At 51.0% G+C, this 14,413-nt stretch overlaps 1 protein-coding gene across 4 annotated transcripts in view; it reads left to right on the top strand.

Moving 5' to 3' along the window:
• Window positions 1-14,413, top strand: part of SBNO2 (strawberry notch homolog 2) — a 46,829-nt gene that overhangs the window by 14,413 nt on the left and 18,003 nt on the right. For 2 of the 4 annotated variants that reach the window (XM_086863108.1, XM_023943137.2), the window contains exons 5-8: window positions 9,515-9,679; window positions 13,272-13,364; window positions 13,856-13,952; window positions 14,146-14,306. In XM_086863108.1, coding sequence (XP_086719234.1) covers window positions 9,515-9,679; window positions 13,272-13,364; window positions 13,856-13,952; window positions 14,146-14,306 — 516 coding nt within the window. Of the gene's footprint in view, window positions 1-110; window positions 5,792-9,514; window positions 9,680-13,271; window positions 13,365-13,855; window positions 13,953-14,145; window positions 14,307-14,413 lie in introns of those variants that run through there. The other 2 variants (XM_086863110.1, XM_086863109.1) reach the window with 2 other exon arrangements.

Genomic DNA, 14,413 nt, shown 5'->3' with positions numbered 1-14,413 from the left:
GAGCAGAGCAGCTTTATGGTGCTCTCCTGTCCTGTTCCGTGCTTTGTCTGTGAGCTCATGCTCTGGTCCCTGGAGATTCCACAGGTAACAGGGAAGTGATGTGTCACCCTGTGTGTGCTGAAACTGAAAAACAGTGGATCAGGCTTTGTCAGAGCTCTGTTTTCACCCTGCTGGAGTTGGTACCTTGGAGGGCTGGGGTGTGTCTGGAGCTCCCCAGAGCCAAGGAGCAGTGCTGGGTTATTTCACCGGTGGGGCTGTCTCTGGAAGAGGAATTTCAGGCTCCAGTGTGCTCTAACAGCTCATTCTGCAGCATGGAGCCAGTGTTCTTGAACACTCAGCTTTGGACTTCTGAGCCCCCTACATGATCTCTCCTGGTGCTCACTTGGATTAGGATGCAGTAAGCACTGACATGGAAGTCATGGATAAACCCCAGGGGTCTCTGAGCCACTAGGCACTGCTCATCCAGAGAAAAGCTGCAGATCTGCTCACAGGAGCCAGAGTTGGAACCTGGCTCTGCTGGAGCAGCAGACCCTGAACTGGAGACAGTGGCATCAGTCTGGAGCCATCTGGGAGTTTCCTGAAGTTTTTCCAGCCCTTCCTTCATCAATGTTTTCCACTTTACTGATTTGTCATTGTCCCAGACACCAAATTGTTAAATATTGGCATTTGGCTTGGGAAGCTGAAAATTGCCATCCAGGAGGGGTGGGAGAAGCTGAGTGGTTCCATCTTTCCAGGTGGCTGTACAGGAAAGTACCTGTCTTTTCCAAACTTTCCTCCTGCCATGGTAGGAGTGGCAAGGGCTGGTCCAACTGTGCCAAGGGACAACGTGAGGAGTTTGCTGCAATTGCTGGTAAGAGATTCCTGATCCAATCTGTGGTCCTTGGGCAGGCAAAATGGATCAGGTGCTTGTCTGAGGACTTGTGTTGCCTCCACACATAGATACAGGCTGCTCTCTTGGCTTTGCTCCTGTAGCAGAATCCAGAATTTTGAGGAATAATGAAGAAGGATTTGAAAGGTCTGAAGAGCAAATGATTGAGGAATTTGTGTAGCAAACCCTTTCTGCTGGTGGCAGTGATTTTTCTGTGTGCTGTAGGTTTCAGAGAGCAGGAGTTCTGGTGCTTTTTCCTCTGGCATTGGCATTTCCTCTCCTCATCCTTCCATGTTTTGTTTGGGGGTCCTGGTCCTGCAAAGGCTTTGCTGGCCTGGGGATGCTGAGAGTGGGAATTACCACATTTTCTCGTGGCTCTGGGAGTTTGTAGCTGAACCATTCATCTTGCTGAGCGGGGAAGGTGCTTTGCTGCATGGCCAGAACAGCCTGATGTGAACTTGAACTTGTTTCCTCCACAATATTTTTGGGTTCTGGCTTGCTCCTGGGTGATTCATCCTTGCCGATCTGTTGGCATTTTTTATATAAACAAGTGGCTTGAACGGAGGTTCAGAAAATAGTTCTGGGAGGCCACGTTGGGTCTGACAGCGTTTCTGGTCTTGGGAACTGTTGTCTTCAGCCAAAGTCTCATCCCAACCACATGGTGCCACCTCCTTATGGAAAAGTCTACAGACTGCCCACGTGTCCTTACAAATCAGAGTCCTGAGAGAAGCAGGCTTTGGTTTCTTTTGCTTCCCTCTGTTCCTGCTGGTTATTCCTGCAGTCCCAGGTGCTGCTGAGCTGGGATCTGGCACTCGTGGGCAGCAGCTCTGCAAAGGCACCGTGGCCGTGGTGGTGCTGTCTTGTGACACTGATGGTGAGAGCTGTTAATTGCAATAAGAAAAGATTGAATCCAGGAGGGTTTAACTTATCCTCTGGTCTGTGTTGTCCCTGTGAGCTGTGTCTGTCCCCAGAGCCTTACAGAGTCAAAGCATCCTGCTCTAGGAGAGCATTCCTGCTCCCCTTGGCCACCACAGATTTTTTATTCAACTTCACTGCCCTGGTCAGTTTAGAATTAGTTGAAACACAGACTGCTGTGTATTCCTGTGAGCTCTCTGTTATCTCTGATGGCCTTTGCTGGCAGTCTGTGTTCCCTTTGCCTAATTTTGTGTGACTTGTGGCTCCAGAACAGGACTTTGCTGAACACACAGAAACCTCCTCTGCTGACTTCATATGCACTGAGATCCACTGAGAAATAAACCTGGGAAGGGGAGCAGCTGCAGGGGAAGGGGAGCAGCTGCAGGGGAAGGGGAGCAGCTGCAGGGGAAGGGGAGCAGCTCCAGGGGAAGGGGAGCAGCTCCAGGGGAAGGTGGAGCTGGGAACACGGTGGGTGTGCAGGGCACTCTGCAGATCCTCCTTCTCCCTTCAGTGAAGCAGCTCTGGGTGTAAATGCTCTAGGAGGGACTCTGGTCCCCTTTTTAAACATGGGTTATGCTTGGGCTGGAGGGAGGAGGTCAGGCCAGATGGATTTATCCTGTGGGCCAGGAGGAATTGGCTGCTCCTGGGCAGAGTCACCTTCAGTAGCGCTGTAAAGATGCAGTTACAGCCTTGTTTGATCTGCTCTGCTGGATGGGGGCTCCTTCCCCCACGTGTTAATCATAAACCAGCCCTCTCCTCACCACCAGCCCCTTGCAATCTCCTGTTAATCTTCCTTGTTAAAGCAGGAGGAGAAATTAACCCGCTCTTAAGTAAAGTATTAATTTTTAGAAGTGCTGCAGTGCACAGAGCTGGGGTGATTTAGGAGAAATCAATGCAACAGTTATTAAATTATATGGAACACTTGATTGTGGCTGAAACAAAGAGTTTCCTGGAATAAGAAACGTCCTGGAACTTCTGTTGCTGTCCTGGAGTTATGTCTACAGGGAACACAGACATTAAAATCTATTTGCAGGCAGTTACCTGGCTCTTGGCCTTGGGAGAACAAGTGCGCTCGTGTCTTTGTTTCTGCACTGCAGGTTTGGGGTTTGGGCTGATGTAATAACACTTTATAACCCCTCTGGGTGAGATACCTGACACATCCTGCAGTCCTGAGGAAAGGAAAGTGAAGGCTGTGGTTATAACAGCTCACTGTGCACTGACCAAAGGCTTGGCGTGCTCAGGCACCCTGAGCTGGCTCCCAGGAGGAAGGGAGGTACAATTCAGGTTTTGAGGTATAATTTGTTGTCAGTGGATGGCAGAAGCCTCCTCAGATGCCTGTGGCCCTGGAGAAAAGGGTAAAAGAACCTGGAGGGCTCAGCTATCCCCCTCCATTCCAGTCTTGATAGTTTTTATCTGTGTTGCTGCCTCCAAGCAGCGATGTCCACTCTGGGCAGGAGGGATGGAGATCTGCCTTCTGAGTTTCTTGGCAGGCACCATTCCCTGCCTCCTCCCTTCTCAAAGCCAAGGAAAGCGGGAAAAGCCGGTCTGAAACGCTCAGTGCTCTTAAAAGTGCTGGTAACAGAATCCAATAGCAGACCATGGGGACATGGTTGAAAATAGATGCTTTAATTGAAAGCAGAGTTGGTCTGAGTCAGGGGGTGCAGAAGGTTCCCCATCACAGCGACTCCCTGGGCTTGGCTGCAAGGGAAAAAGTCAGATGTGAGTGCTGGAATAATCCTGCTTTCCTTGTGTGTCTGTCAGCACACGTGTTCTTGGGTGAATTGTGGGGAGCAGGATTGTCTCTCCCCTCGGACAGGCTGGGAGCATTCCAGGTGGTGGTTCCTCAGTGGTTTATCTTCCCCGTGGTGATTACACTGCTGTGGTCTTGCAAAATCAATGCAGCAGCCCTGGGTATCTGCGCCGTGTTCCCACTTCCTCCAGCAGCACAGGTCTCTCGTGTCTGCATTTTGCCCCACTGACACTGAAAAGGAAGAGGAAATAATCCAAGTGCTCTTCCAAAGGTTGCAGAAATTGTGAGACCTCGATTGGCTCAGGCAGGACATCGTGGTTCAGTCAAGGTCACGCAGCAAGCTGCTAATTAAGACATTTCAGAAATAAATTCTGCCTCTTCACTCCATACGTGTCATTAAAGCACCTGCCCCACGAGCCAGCAGAGCCTGCTCTTAAATACAGCAAATTCAGAGAAAAGGAGCCTTGATAACCCTCAGCCTTTCTCCACCCCGAGCCTGCTGCCCACAGAGACCAAATTCTGTTGTCACTGTGGTCCCTGCAGGACGTTCTGTTGGCTCTCAGGAAGGTGCTGCTTGCAGGTGAGATGGGTCCTGGGAACAGGGAGCACAGCAGATGCTCCAGCTCCTCCTGGGAGCCCCATCCGTGACTGCAGACCCTGCCACAGCAGTACCTGTGCCAGGGAAAAGGTGTTTTTCTTTCCCATTTGCTTATTGAAGAAACCTCCTGGACTAGGTGTGTTGAGTGTGGTTCCTCACTGTTGTCTCAGTCCCTGTGGAGCCACAGTGCTGGGAGAGTTCTGCCCTTGGAAACGAGCCCTGCTGGGGGTATTTGCCCTCTGGGTGGTTTTCCAGCCTCAGTACCTGGCGAGTTTTCCTTGGAGGGGCCCATCCTCCTTCCTCATCTGATGGCATAAAGCACAATTCCTCCACTCAGCTCTCTTCCTGGAAGGCTTTGCTCGCCTCTCTCATGGGCCTGCTAGGACTTTGTGCCTTCTTCCACTGCAAAGCTCTGCCTTTTTTGAGAAGTGCCTGATAAAAGATGGGATTTTCCAGCTGTTCCCGGCACAAGGCCCTGAGAGGAGCTGCCTGAGCAGTGACAGCCACAGCAGCTCAGACACGGAACGAGCTGTGCTCCCTTGAAGCCGTGCCGTGGGTGCCTGGAAGGACTGGGAGCAGGGATGGAGACACAGTCAGGGCTCCTCTCCTTCCCCGTTCCCCAGTTCCACATGCACTGCTGGCTCCGTGCTCTGCTGGGTTTGCTGGGCAAACTGGAAGTGACCCTGCCACCAGCCCTGCCAGGGAAGAGCAAACAGGAGCCTCTTGCACCCAAAACAAACATGACAGCTCCCAGGGATTTTCCAGAGGGTGGGGGGTTCTTTGGATGATTCCTTTAATCTCCAGTGGTGTTGGAGGAGAGCTTCATTAAGTTTACATCCCTTTCAGATGTCCTTTTTTTCTTCCCCACCAGAAATTTTGCTTATTTCTGTTACCAAAACTGTTGAAGTTAAAAGGGAGACAGCCTTGGAAAGAGGAGGCAACGGTCCCTGGGAAATAACAGCGATCCTGGGAGGAAAGGGAAGAGAATGAGCCACTCCTTTAGGTTTCTAAAGGCACAATTTGGGGTGGAGCAGACACCAAATAGAGCTTTTGGAGGGGGGGGGGGGGGACACCAACATGGGAATACTCCCCATGAGCTTTATCCCTTCAAGCACATCACCTGAACCCTAAAATCGGGGGAGGGAGGATGGGGGGCAGGAGGGCAGGACCCCCAGCTCAGAGGAAGGGGTGCCAGGGGGACAAAGTCTGCCTTTGGGTGGCCGGGGAGGGGAGCAAAGGGAGCCCTCTGGCTCTGCAGAGCCTGGCGCTGTTTACTGTGCTCTGTGGTTGGATTACACCACGTACAGTAATTCTCCTCGCACTGCCAGTAATTTCACTGACTTACCAAGCAGGCATCATTTCCTGAAAGTCAGCCCTGGACTTAGAGGAAGTAAGAGCCCTCTCGTCGTGACTAAACAGTCTATGCAAATCTCCGGGTGCAGGACAGCTCTGCTGGGCCCTGAGTCTCCATTTTCCCTTCTCTGCCTGCTGCATGTTGGCTTTTAAAGCCCCCCGATGAGCCCGGGCCGTGAATGGACCTTTCTCCACTTTCCACTGAGCACCCTCCCCCTGCTGCTGCCTCCCGCACCGACAGCCCCCCGAATGCTGCTCTAAAATGTCCCAAATGCAGTTCTGGCTGAAGTTCCCGTCTCTCTACAAGGTAAAACCTCATTTTTCCTGGGTTTTTCCTCCTCCTCCTCCTCCGTGGAATTCCTTGTGTATTTGGTCTCCAGGGAGTTGTGCAGTGGTTGCAGAGTTTTGGGAGTGAAGCCTCTCCACGTTGGGTACTGGGAATAGATTTTATTTTTTATTTTGTCCCAAAGATGTGATTTCTGTTTTGCTGGAACGTGCATTCCTGGACGCTATTCTGTCAGTCAGAACTTGGTCACTGAGCGTGGAATTTGGAGAGAAGGAGCTGTCTGAGGATTGATCCATGTGTTTGTGTACGTGTGATGGCTTTGAGGGGTTTTATTTCCAAAGTTGATGCAGGAAGTGAGGGGAGCACCATCCAGCCAGAGCTAAACCCTCCACACTGCAAGTTTATTTCCCCAAATTTAGACAGACTTTGGGGTTTGGCAGCTAAAAGATTTTATAGTGATCATCTCCAGCCGCTGATTCGGTTACTCCTGAATAATAATTTGCTAAATTTGTGACTTTTGAAGTGCCAAATCTGTCTTGGCTGGAAGTGTGGCTGTGGTTGTGGGTGTTTATTTGGGTATATAGACAGGGTTTTGGGTTTTTAATAAAACCCCCTCTTCACCTGGGTGCTCTGCAGTGCAGTCATCCAGAGCTGCTCTGCAGACACTGTTTCCTCAGTGTCTGGATTGTGAGAAAATAAACCATTTCTATTGATGGCTTGATGGAAAAAAAAATATTTTTAGGATGCTTGTTCTGTCTGTATTTAGACTTCACCTGTTCTTTCATTATTTTTAACACTTTGTTTTGACTGAGGGAGCTGAGCTGTTCCCAGGGGCTTGGAGAAAGATCAAGTGTCTGGGCTGGGGCACTGTGATTTTTTCCTTATCTTTTCTAGGGAGATAATTGTTTTATAATCTCAATTTTGGGGTAATGACAGGAGTACCATGTGCCACAGTAGCATCAGGTGGTCCTTTGCTCTGAGACCAACCTGCAGCTCTGTCTCCAGCTGTGGGTCCTTGACCCAGGAGAGGCCTGGACCTTCTGGGGCCAGTCCAGAGGACATCACAAAGATGCTGAATTCCAGGAATGAGATTTATGCAAAAAACAGTTGCAGAAAAGTATCAGAAATAAAGATCCTGCCTGTCAGGACAACTTCCATCTGGTGCAGAAATTCAACTTCCACTGAAACAGAAGTGCTGGTAGTGTAGAACCTCATGTTTCTAATGAGAAAAACTTAAAGTTCTGATTAATCCATCTGAAACAGGGACAAAATTACATATTTCAGACCCAAGTGCCTGAGCTGACCCTCACCATGGGCTTTTGGTTGAGGTGATCCTTCTTTTTTCCCCTGAGGTCACCAAGGCAGCTGCTCCTGTTTGTAGCAGATAAACCAGTGGTGTGATTTGTCCAGGCATGGTTTCTACTGGTTATCCATGGCCTTGTGTTAAACAATTACCCTGGGTTTGATAAATTTACAGAGGTGGTGGAAGTTCTTGGGTGGTTCTTTGGCAGGTGATTAACTTTAGTAGTCTTTAGATAATGCAATTAGTTAAGACAAATGAGAGACTCTGGAAGTTTGTGACTAATGCCTCGTAATGCTGGCAGAGGATGGGATCACTGCATCACTTCCAGGAGTATTGTCCTCCCTCTGCCTTGGAGGCTGGTTTCCTCTCCCCAGTTCAGCCCAGTGCTGGGGCTGGAGTCTCCCCTGGGCATGGAAGGGGCTGGGTGACATTTGCTGGAATATCTTGGGCTGGGTCACGAGGCTTTCCCATATCCTGTTGCTATTCCAGCCCAGCCCTTTCCTATTGTTGGAAGCCCATGGCCACTCTGTGCTGCCCCACAGCCTCCCCTGCCATGACATGGGTGTGCAGATGTTTCCTCCTTCCCCAGCCTCTGTCAGTGCCCTTTGCAGGTGAACAAACCCTGCTTGGAAGTGTCTCATCAATGGGGCTGGGTGGGATCTGGGACCATCTGGCTCCTGCATGGGCCGCTCGCTGGCCATGGCCAGACCCACCCAAGTGTTCTTCTGCCTTCTCAAGTGTGAAGGGGGGTCCAGAGGTCCCTTCATTCCAAGGTGATAAATCCGGGTGCCTGTTCAGTCTCTGCATACCTTGATTTCTGGGTAATCCTAAAATAGCCACAGAAACAGCAGGAGCTGCCCAGGAAGTGCTGCATTCACTCCCTGAGTCTTTAGGTCCAGCAGTTGGTATCTGAGGAATCCAAACTCCCCACATCACACCTGCCATTGCTGGAGTGCTTCCAGCACCTGCACTGATGGCTTCAGGGCACACACACTGGCCAAAGGAGACATCCCTGGGAGGAAGAGGACGGGAACACGTCCCAGTGGTTTGAACACTGCAAGCCCATAGCTTTTGATAGCAGGCAGGGGGGTCTGACCCAGCTCTTGGCCTGAAGCCCTTGGGAACAGCACGGCCAGGCTCAGCTGCTCGTGGGTTTATGTCAGGCAGGGCTAAGTGACTTTTAAGAGTCTTTGGCTGCCTTTCTGCCTGTAGTGGGAAATTGGCCCTTTACTGGAAGTGAGCAGTGATTCCTCCTGTAGCAGCCCCTGGCTCTGCTGGCAGCAGCCCGGTGGGTTACCCTGGTGTTCTGGCTGGGCTGTGAGGAACCACAGGCTCACCCACGTTGGCAGCATCTGTGGGGCCACCAAGACAGATTTGCCTTTCCCTCAGGGACAGAGGCTCATCTCTGGCCAGACCTGAGTGCTGGAGTTTGGTGCTGTAAATACGTTGCTCTTAATTTACACCAAAGCTTTTATGCTTTGACAAAATTTGAAAATAGCTGTTTGGTGTGGGAGAAGGGCTGAGGTGATGGGATGGAGCTGGGGAAGGGGCAGAGTCTGTGCCACAGTGAAGAATGCAGAGCAAGAAGTGCTTATTGGCTCTTAGTTCTCGCCACCTGAAATGGGGAAACCAGACCAATGCTTGATGTTAGGGAGGGGATTGATGGCTCTTTCTGAGCCAAAGTCTGTGTGACTCAAACAAACAGCATCACTGGGCTGGCACCAAATCAAACATTTGCAAACCATCCAGCCCAGTCACCAGAAAAAGAGCAGGGGCAAAGCCTGGTCCCTGTTGCTGAAGCACATTCCTTATCCAGGCTGGGGCTGGCCCTTGGGAAGAGGATTGGTAGATCTGCCTGGATTTACCTAGATTCAAATCCAGGTGAAAGCAGCACTCCTCAGTGTGTGCCTGCTCCTGGCAGCCTGGTGTGTGCAGAACAGGAGGAGAGGGAAGTTTCCTACAGGCTTCAGGTAGTGCCACATTGGAAATTGCAGTGAAATAGCCACACTGTGATCGAGTGTAGCTGGATCTCTGGGGGCCCCTGCACATGACTTAAATTCTTGAGTCCTTTGGGGTCAAGCTGAAGCTTTTGCACCCTTCAGCAGCCTTTTTTAATCAGGCACAAAGTGGAGTTGAGCGATGCCCTGTTGGATGCTTCACTCTCTCACAGTCTATGGTGCAGGGATGTGCACAGCCCAAGTCAGCCTTGACCATGTACCCACACTCCTGACCAGGGCTTTTCCTGCTTTTTCAATAAGCAGATTTTCAAGCAGCACCACAGAGCATATCCTCAGTTCCAGGTTAATTTCTGGAATCTGCGGAGCGCAAAGTAGCGGAGCCGCTCATTGAGCAGCAAGAAATCAGAACTCGCTGGCTGAGTGAGGAAGGAACTCTCTGGTCTCATCCTGCCTCCTCCAACCACGGCTATGCCTCTGTTCCAGGATTCTTCATACCTCGATGAGCTCTCCAACAACAACTCCCTCTTCTCGTCCCCCGCGGATTCCCTCTCGGACATCGCGGATCCCAAGGACTTCCTGCCCGCCGACAGCCTCAACCACGTGCCAACACTATGGGATGTGAACACGCCGCAGCAGAACCAGATCGAGGTAGGGGCTGCTCCTTTCCCATCCTCCCAGCAGACAGGAGGTACCTCAGGCTTCATCTCGTGAGGGTTTTACCAAGGAATTAAGAAATCAACACAGTTCTTTCCGATGTTATTCCGCTGTTCACTGGAGGAGGGAAGGGGTGAAGTGGTGTTCAGTCTCCTGGAAGCAGGAGGGAATCCTGTGTCAGAGGGATTCATGCACTCTTGCAGAGTAGCTCTTTCTCCTGGCAGGTAGGTGCATCCTGAGGATGATCTATCCCTAAAACATTCAGTTAGCTCCAGGGTGCTCAGGAGTGCTGAAGGGATGGACTCCAAGAAAACCACCCTGACATGGATCATCAACTTCCCCCAGCAGCACCTTTTGTTTGTTCACCAGGGCAAATAGTTCAGTAACAATGACTAAATAACTGTCTCAGCTTAAGACTCACCACTTGTTTACTTTGTGAGTCCAAGTCCCTGCAAGCTTTTACATCCCAGAGTTTTCTGGGGTGTGGGAGCTGCCTGCAGTCCTTCAGCATCACCTGATTGTGGGCATTTTGGGGCATTTTCACCAGCCTTCTGCTCTGCCTCAGCTGGGGGACTGCCGTGGGCACCACAGGCACCAGCTGGCTCTGGAGGTTGTTGGAGCCACATCATCCACATCCACTGGATCTGAGTCTCAGCTCTTGCCGTGCCCGTCCATCTGTGCCTCACATTTCCACTGTAGGTCACTCTCTTAGGAAGAATGAGAGAAAACCACCCAAAGTGGCCACCCCAGGAGGCAACTGGGGTAGTCACTGCTACATTTGGAGGCTCTGCTGTGCTCAGTGTCTCTGACTGTGCTTCCCTGTGCGGTCTGCAAGCCTCAGACCAGTTGGAACTTGCAGTTTGAGGCAGCAGGAAGAGGGCTGAGCTATTGGAATGCAAGAGATGGCTGCAGACATCCCAGGCGTGCAAATTGGTGGAGAGCAGATGCATCCCCCAGCACAGAGGAGACACGTGCTGTGTTGCTCCTGTTCTCATGTTAGTGTTGGGTTTTTACGTAGAAGTCCAAATCCCTACAGAAATGGTTCTGTGGCAGCCTCTTTCCAAACAACTCTGGCTGAGGCATTCAGTGCCTAGAAAATCCTGGAGTGCTGTGTCTGTGGGGTGCACAACAAAAACTCACTGGGAAATGCTGTTCTAAATTCAGCATGAAGAAAACAAGGGAGAAATAAACGTTGTGTAAGTGTGAGACTGACTTGTGTGAGCACAGCAGGATCTCCAGCAGAGTCCTTATCCCTGTTCCTTGTCCCTGTCCCTTGTGTCCCATGCTGTTCCTCACGTCCTGCTGAGCTTTTGGGCTCAGATAAGGCCAATTAACTCCTTGGAATTCCATTTATAAATGACTTCCTTTGGAAAGGAATCTCCAGCTAATTTTAACTGTTGTCTTATCTGTGTTTGCTGAGGCAGTTGGGGCAGAGTTGCTGCTTTTTTTGGCTGTTTTTTAACAAAGTAACTTTTCCTGAGGTGGTGTCAGTGAGGTGCATCCTGGACAGGAGATTTTGGTTTCATTTTTGCGTGGAAGTGGTACCTTGTACAGGGACACTGGGTGAAAGAATTGCCACATTGACTCACCATTGGCCTCTGCACACTGGTGTGGGATATCAGCATTTTAGATAATCTTGTCCCTCCCCACATCACCACACCATCGTAGTTTTCCATAGGTTTGCAGGAATTTTGCCTTTTGCACAGCCAGAGCAGTCACTAAGCTGCTGTGGTGGAGCTCAGTCACCATTTTTTACATCCTGATTCCTGTGATCCAGGACATCCCTCAGCCGTGTCTGTGCAGCCAGCTCTGACCCACAGCCCGCTGCTGGGTTATCAGGAATGTAGTTTTCCCAGAACTTCTGTCTGAGACCCAGAACAGAGCAGGAACATCAGTCTCTCTCACTTCTGATGCATGGGACATCCCAGGAACCAAGCTGGATGCATCCTGGGGGAGACCCACCTGTAGATCCCAGGTACAGGAACAACTTTGTGCTCTTTAAAAATGAACATTCCCAGCTCACTGAGAATCCCTGGATTGAGGTGCCCAGCCCTGAAGCTGGAGGTGGTTTGGGATCAAAGTGGAAAGGGCTGGACACAGAACTGCCTCCATGTGCCTGTGGGGAGGGCTGTTATCCCAGGGAAAGGAGCTGTATCCAATATGTTGGCTCTGTTTATCACTCAGGAATGGGCAGAGAGGGGGGAGCTGCCACCCTGTGAAATATTTGCAGGAGCAGCAGACAAAACAGCTTTGATTGTAATGGAGTTGTGAAATAACCTTTTAAAAATAGTCCCTGTCATACATTGTGTTTTCTGTCATCCATCTCACACATTCCCAGTGTTTTTAAGGCTGGGAAGCACAGCCCAGCCTTGGAAGCCTGTGACTGGAATTTGTGAGCTGCTGATGCAGTTTTTTTGTTGCTCATTCACAGTCTGTTTGAGATGTGAGCAGCCTTCTCCCAGCTCAGAACCCAGGGAAGGGATTTACACAGAGGGAGATTGGCTTGGCAGCCACGTGGGACTGATTCCCTTCCCAGGGAACTCATGGCAAGGTGGGACAAAATGGAGAATAATGCAGAGAGGAAAAAAGTGGAGTAAGAGCAAGGCTGTGATTGTGCAATTGTCAGTCTCTCTCCTGCTTCCAGCCCTGTGCTCTCGTGGATCTGTGTTCCTCTTCTCTGGATTAGCACAGAGGGAGGAGAAAATCAAACCAGGAGGTGAGGGAGGGTAGGGAAAGGCAGGAATTGTACAGGTGGATGATCCATCTCCCACTGCAGCTCCTGCTCCCACCTGATTTGGCCCTCACAGCACATTCTCACCTGTGTGGGTGGATTTCACATTCTCTGCACAGCTGAGGTTCCTGTTGCTTCCGCTGCAATTCCCGAGGTGGAATGCTGAGTGCCAAAGCTGGGTCAGGATAGCAGAGGTTTGTACTTTGGGGATTTTTGTGATGGAAACTCAGCCTTGCATTCACTTCCTGCTGCTGGAGCTGCAAGAACACATCCTGCCCTTCCAGCAGCTCCTGGCCGCTCTCCTGGCCCAGACCAAACTGAGCTTGGATTTGTAGGTGGGGATGTTTCACCTGCTCTCCAGATTTGCTGGCACTGAAAACACTTCTTCTGTCCAGCTTCCTTCTGGTAATTCTGACTCAGCCTTCCAGGAATGGAGGGTGGGTTTTTTCTTTCTTCTTTTTATTTTTCTTTAATTTTATTTAAAAATAGGAGTGTTTATGCCTAAGAACTTCCCATCTTTCTCTGCTGCTGGTGGAGCATGGGTCTGTCATTGAGCCTGGCGCTCTGCACAGGCTGTAAACTTGGAGTAGTGCTACTCCTGGAGTTGCTGATTGCTTTGGATGCCACGAGCTGCTGGCCTGACCTTGCTCTCTGTCGGGAAATTCCAGGGTGAATTTGTTTGTGTGGGAGCAGACAAAGGCTCTCCTCAGCCTGGAGTATCTTGGGAGCTGTCTCTCCTTGTGGAGTGTCTTGGGAGCTCTCTCCTAGCTGCAAGGAGCAGAGATCAGTGTCCAAGGATCTTTGCTGGTGCATCCCCTTGTTTGCCCTTCCTCACCTGCATCCTCTGTGTTGCAGCTGTTCTCACCCAGTGCATCATTCCCTGGCCTGAACAGCTCCAGTGACCACGTTTCTGCTGTCCCCAGCACCCCACTCCTCATCAGCTACCAGGTGAGAGCCGTGCTGGATGCTCCTGGTGACATCCCAGTGCTGGGGGGAGCACTTCCAACCTTTTTCCCTTCAGAGGGAGTGAGATAAGAAACTCAGGCACAAATCCCTGCCCTTTCCCAGAAGTGTGTTACATTTCCCAGAGGGGAACCTCGCTGTGTTAAGGGACACTTTGGGCTCTCAGGACTTTGCTGTGGACAGAATCCTGGGTGTAAAGCTCAGGGCAGGTTGGGCAGGGCTCACACAGCCCATGCCAAGAGTGGTGCAAACATCTCTCCCCAGTTTGGTGAGAACCAGGCATTGGGCAGCTCTTGCAGCTCCTGGGGTGGGCTCCCAGTGATGGCTTTCCTTAATCTGGGAATGAGATGGACTGTGTTTAGGGGGGTTGTGGCTCTGGGGGATGGTTTCAGTGGCAGTTTGAGGCTGGACACAGCACCACACATGTCTGTAGCTCAGCAAGACCATTAACATTGGGTCAATGCTGTTTTCTTCAGTCTCAGGCTCCTGCAGAGGAGGAAGATGAAGGTGAGGAGGAAGAAACGGAAGAGTTGGGGCAGACGGAGACCTATGCAGAATATATCCCTTCAAAGTGTGAGTGTTGCCCTGGGAAGTTCTGTTCACTCCATTGTGGACCAACCTAACGAAATTGTGTGTTTGCTGTGGCACCTCCCAGGCTTGTGGTTTTCTAGAGCTCTGCAGTGCCTGGGGCTCCAGCTGGGTGATGAGCTCTGAGGTGCCCCTGGGAGTAAAGACCTCGGCTGACCTGTGTTCTCTTGTCATTTAGCCAAGATTGGGAAGCACCATCCTGACCTGGTGGTTGAGACAAGCACCCTGTCCAGCGTCCCCCCACCTGACATCACCTACAGCCTTTCCCTGCCCTGCTCCGTGGCTGACAAAGGCTCCCTGTCTGCACTACAGCTGGAAGCCATCATCTACGCCTGCCAGGTACCTCCTGCACCTCAGGTGTCCCACACCTGAAGGAAAATGCCTCTTTCAAGAACAGGTGTTCACGTGTGTTTTAAAATAACTGTAATGCGGGTGATGAAACTCCT

The sequence above is a fragment of the Cyanistes caeruleus genome, chromosome 25, assembly GCF_971803275.1.
Source record: "Cyanistes caeruleus chromosome 25, bCyaCae1.hap1.1, whole genome shotgun sequence".
In the NCBI taxonomy this organism is placed as follows: domain Eukaryota; kingdom Metazoa; phylum Chordata; class Aves; order Passeriformes; family Paridae; genus Cyanistes; species Cyanistes caeruleus.
This window is presented reverse-complemented; position numbering and strand designations above follow the sequence as displayed.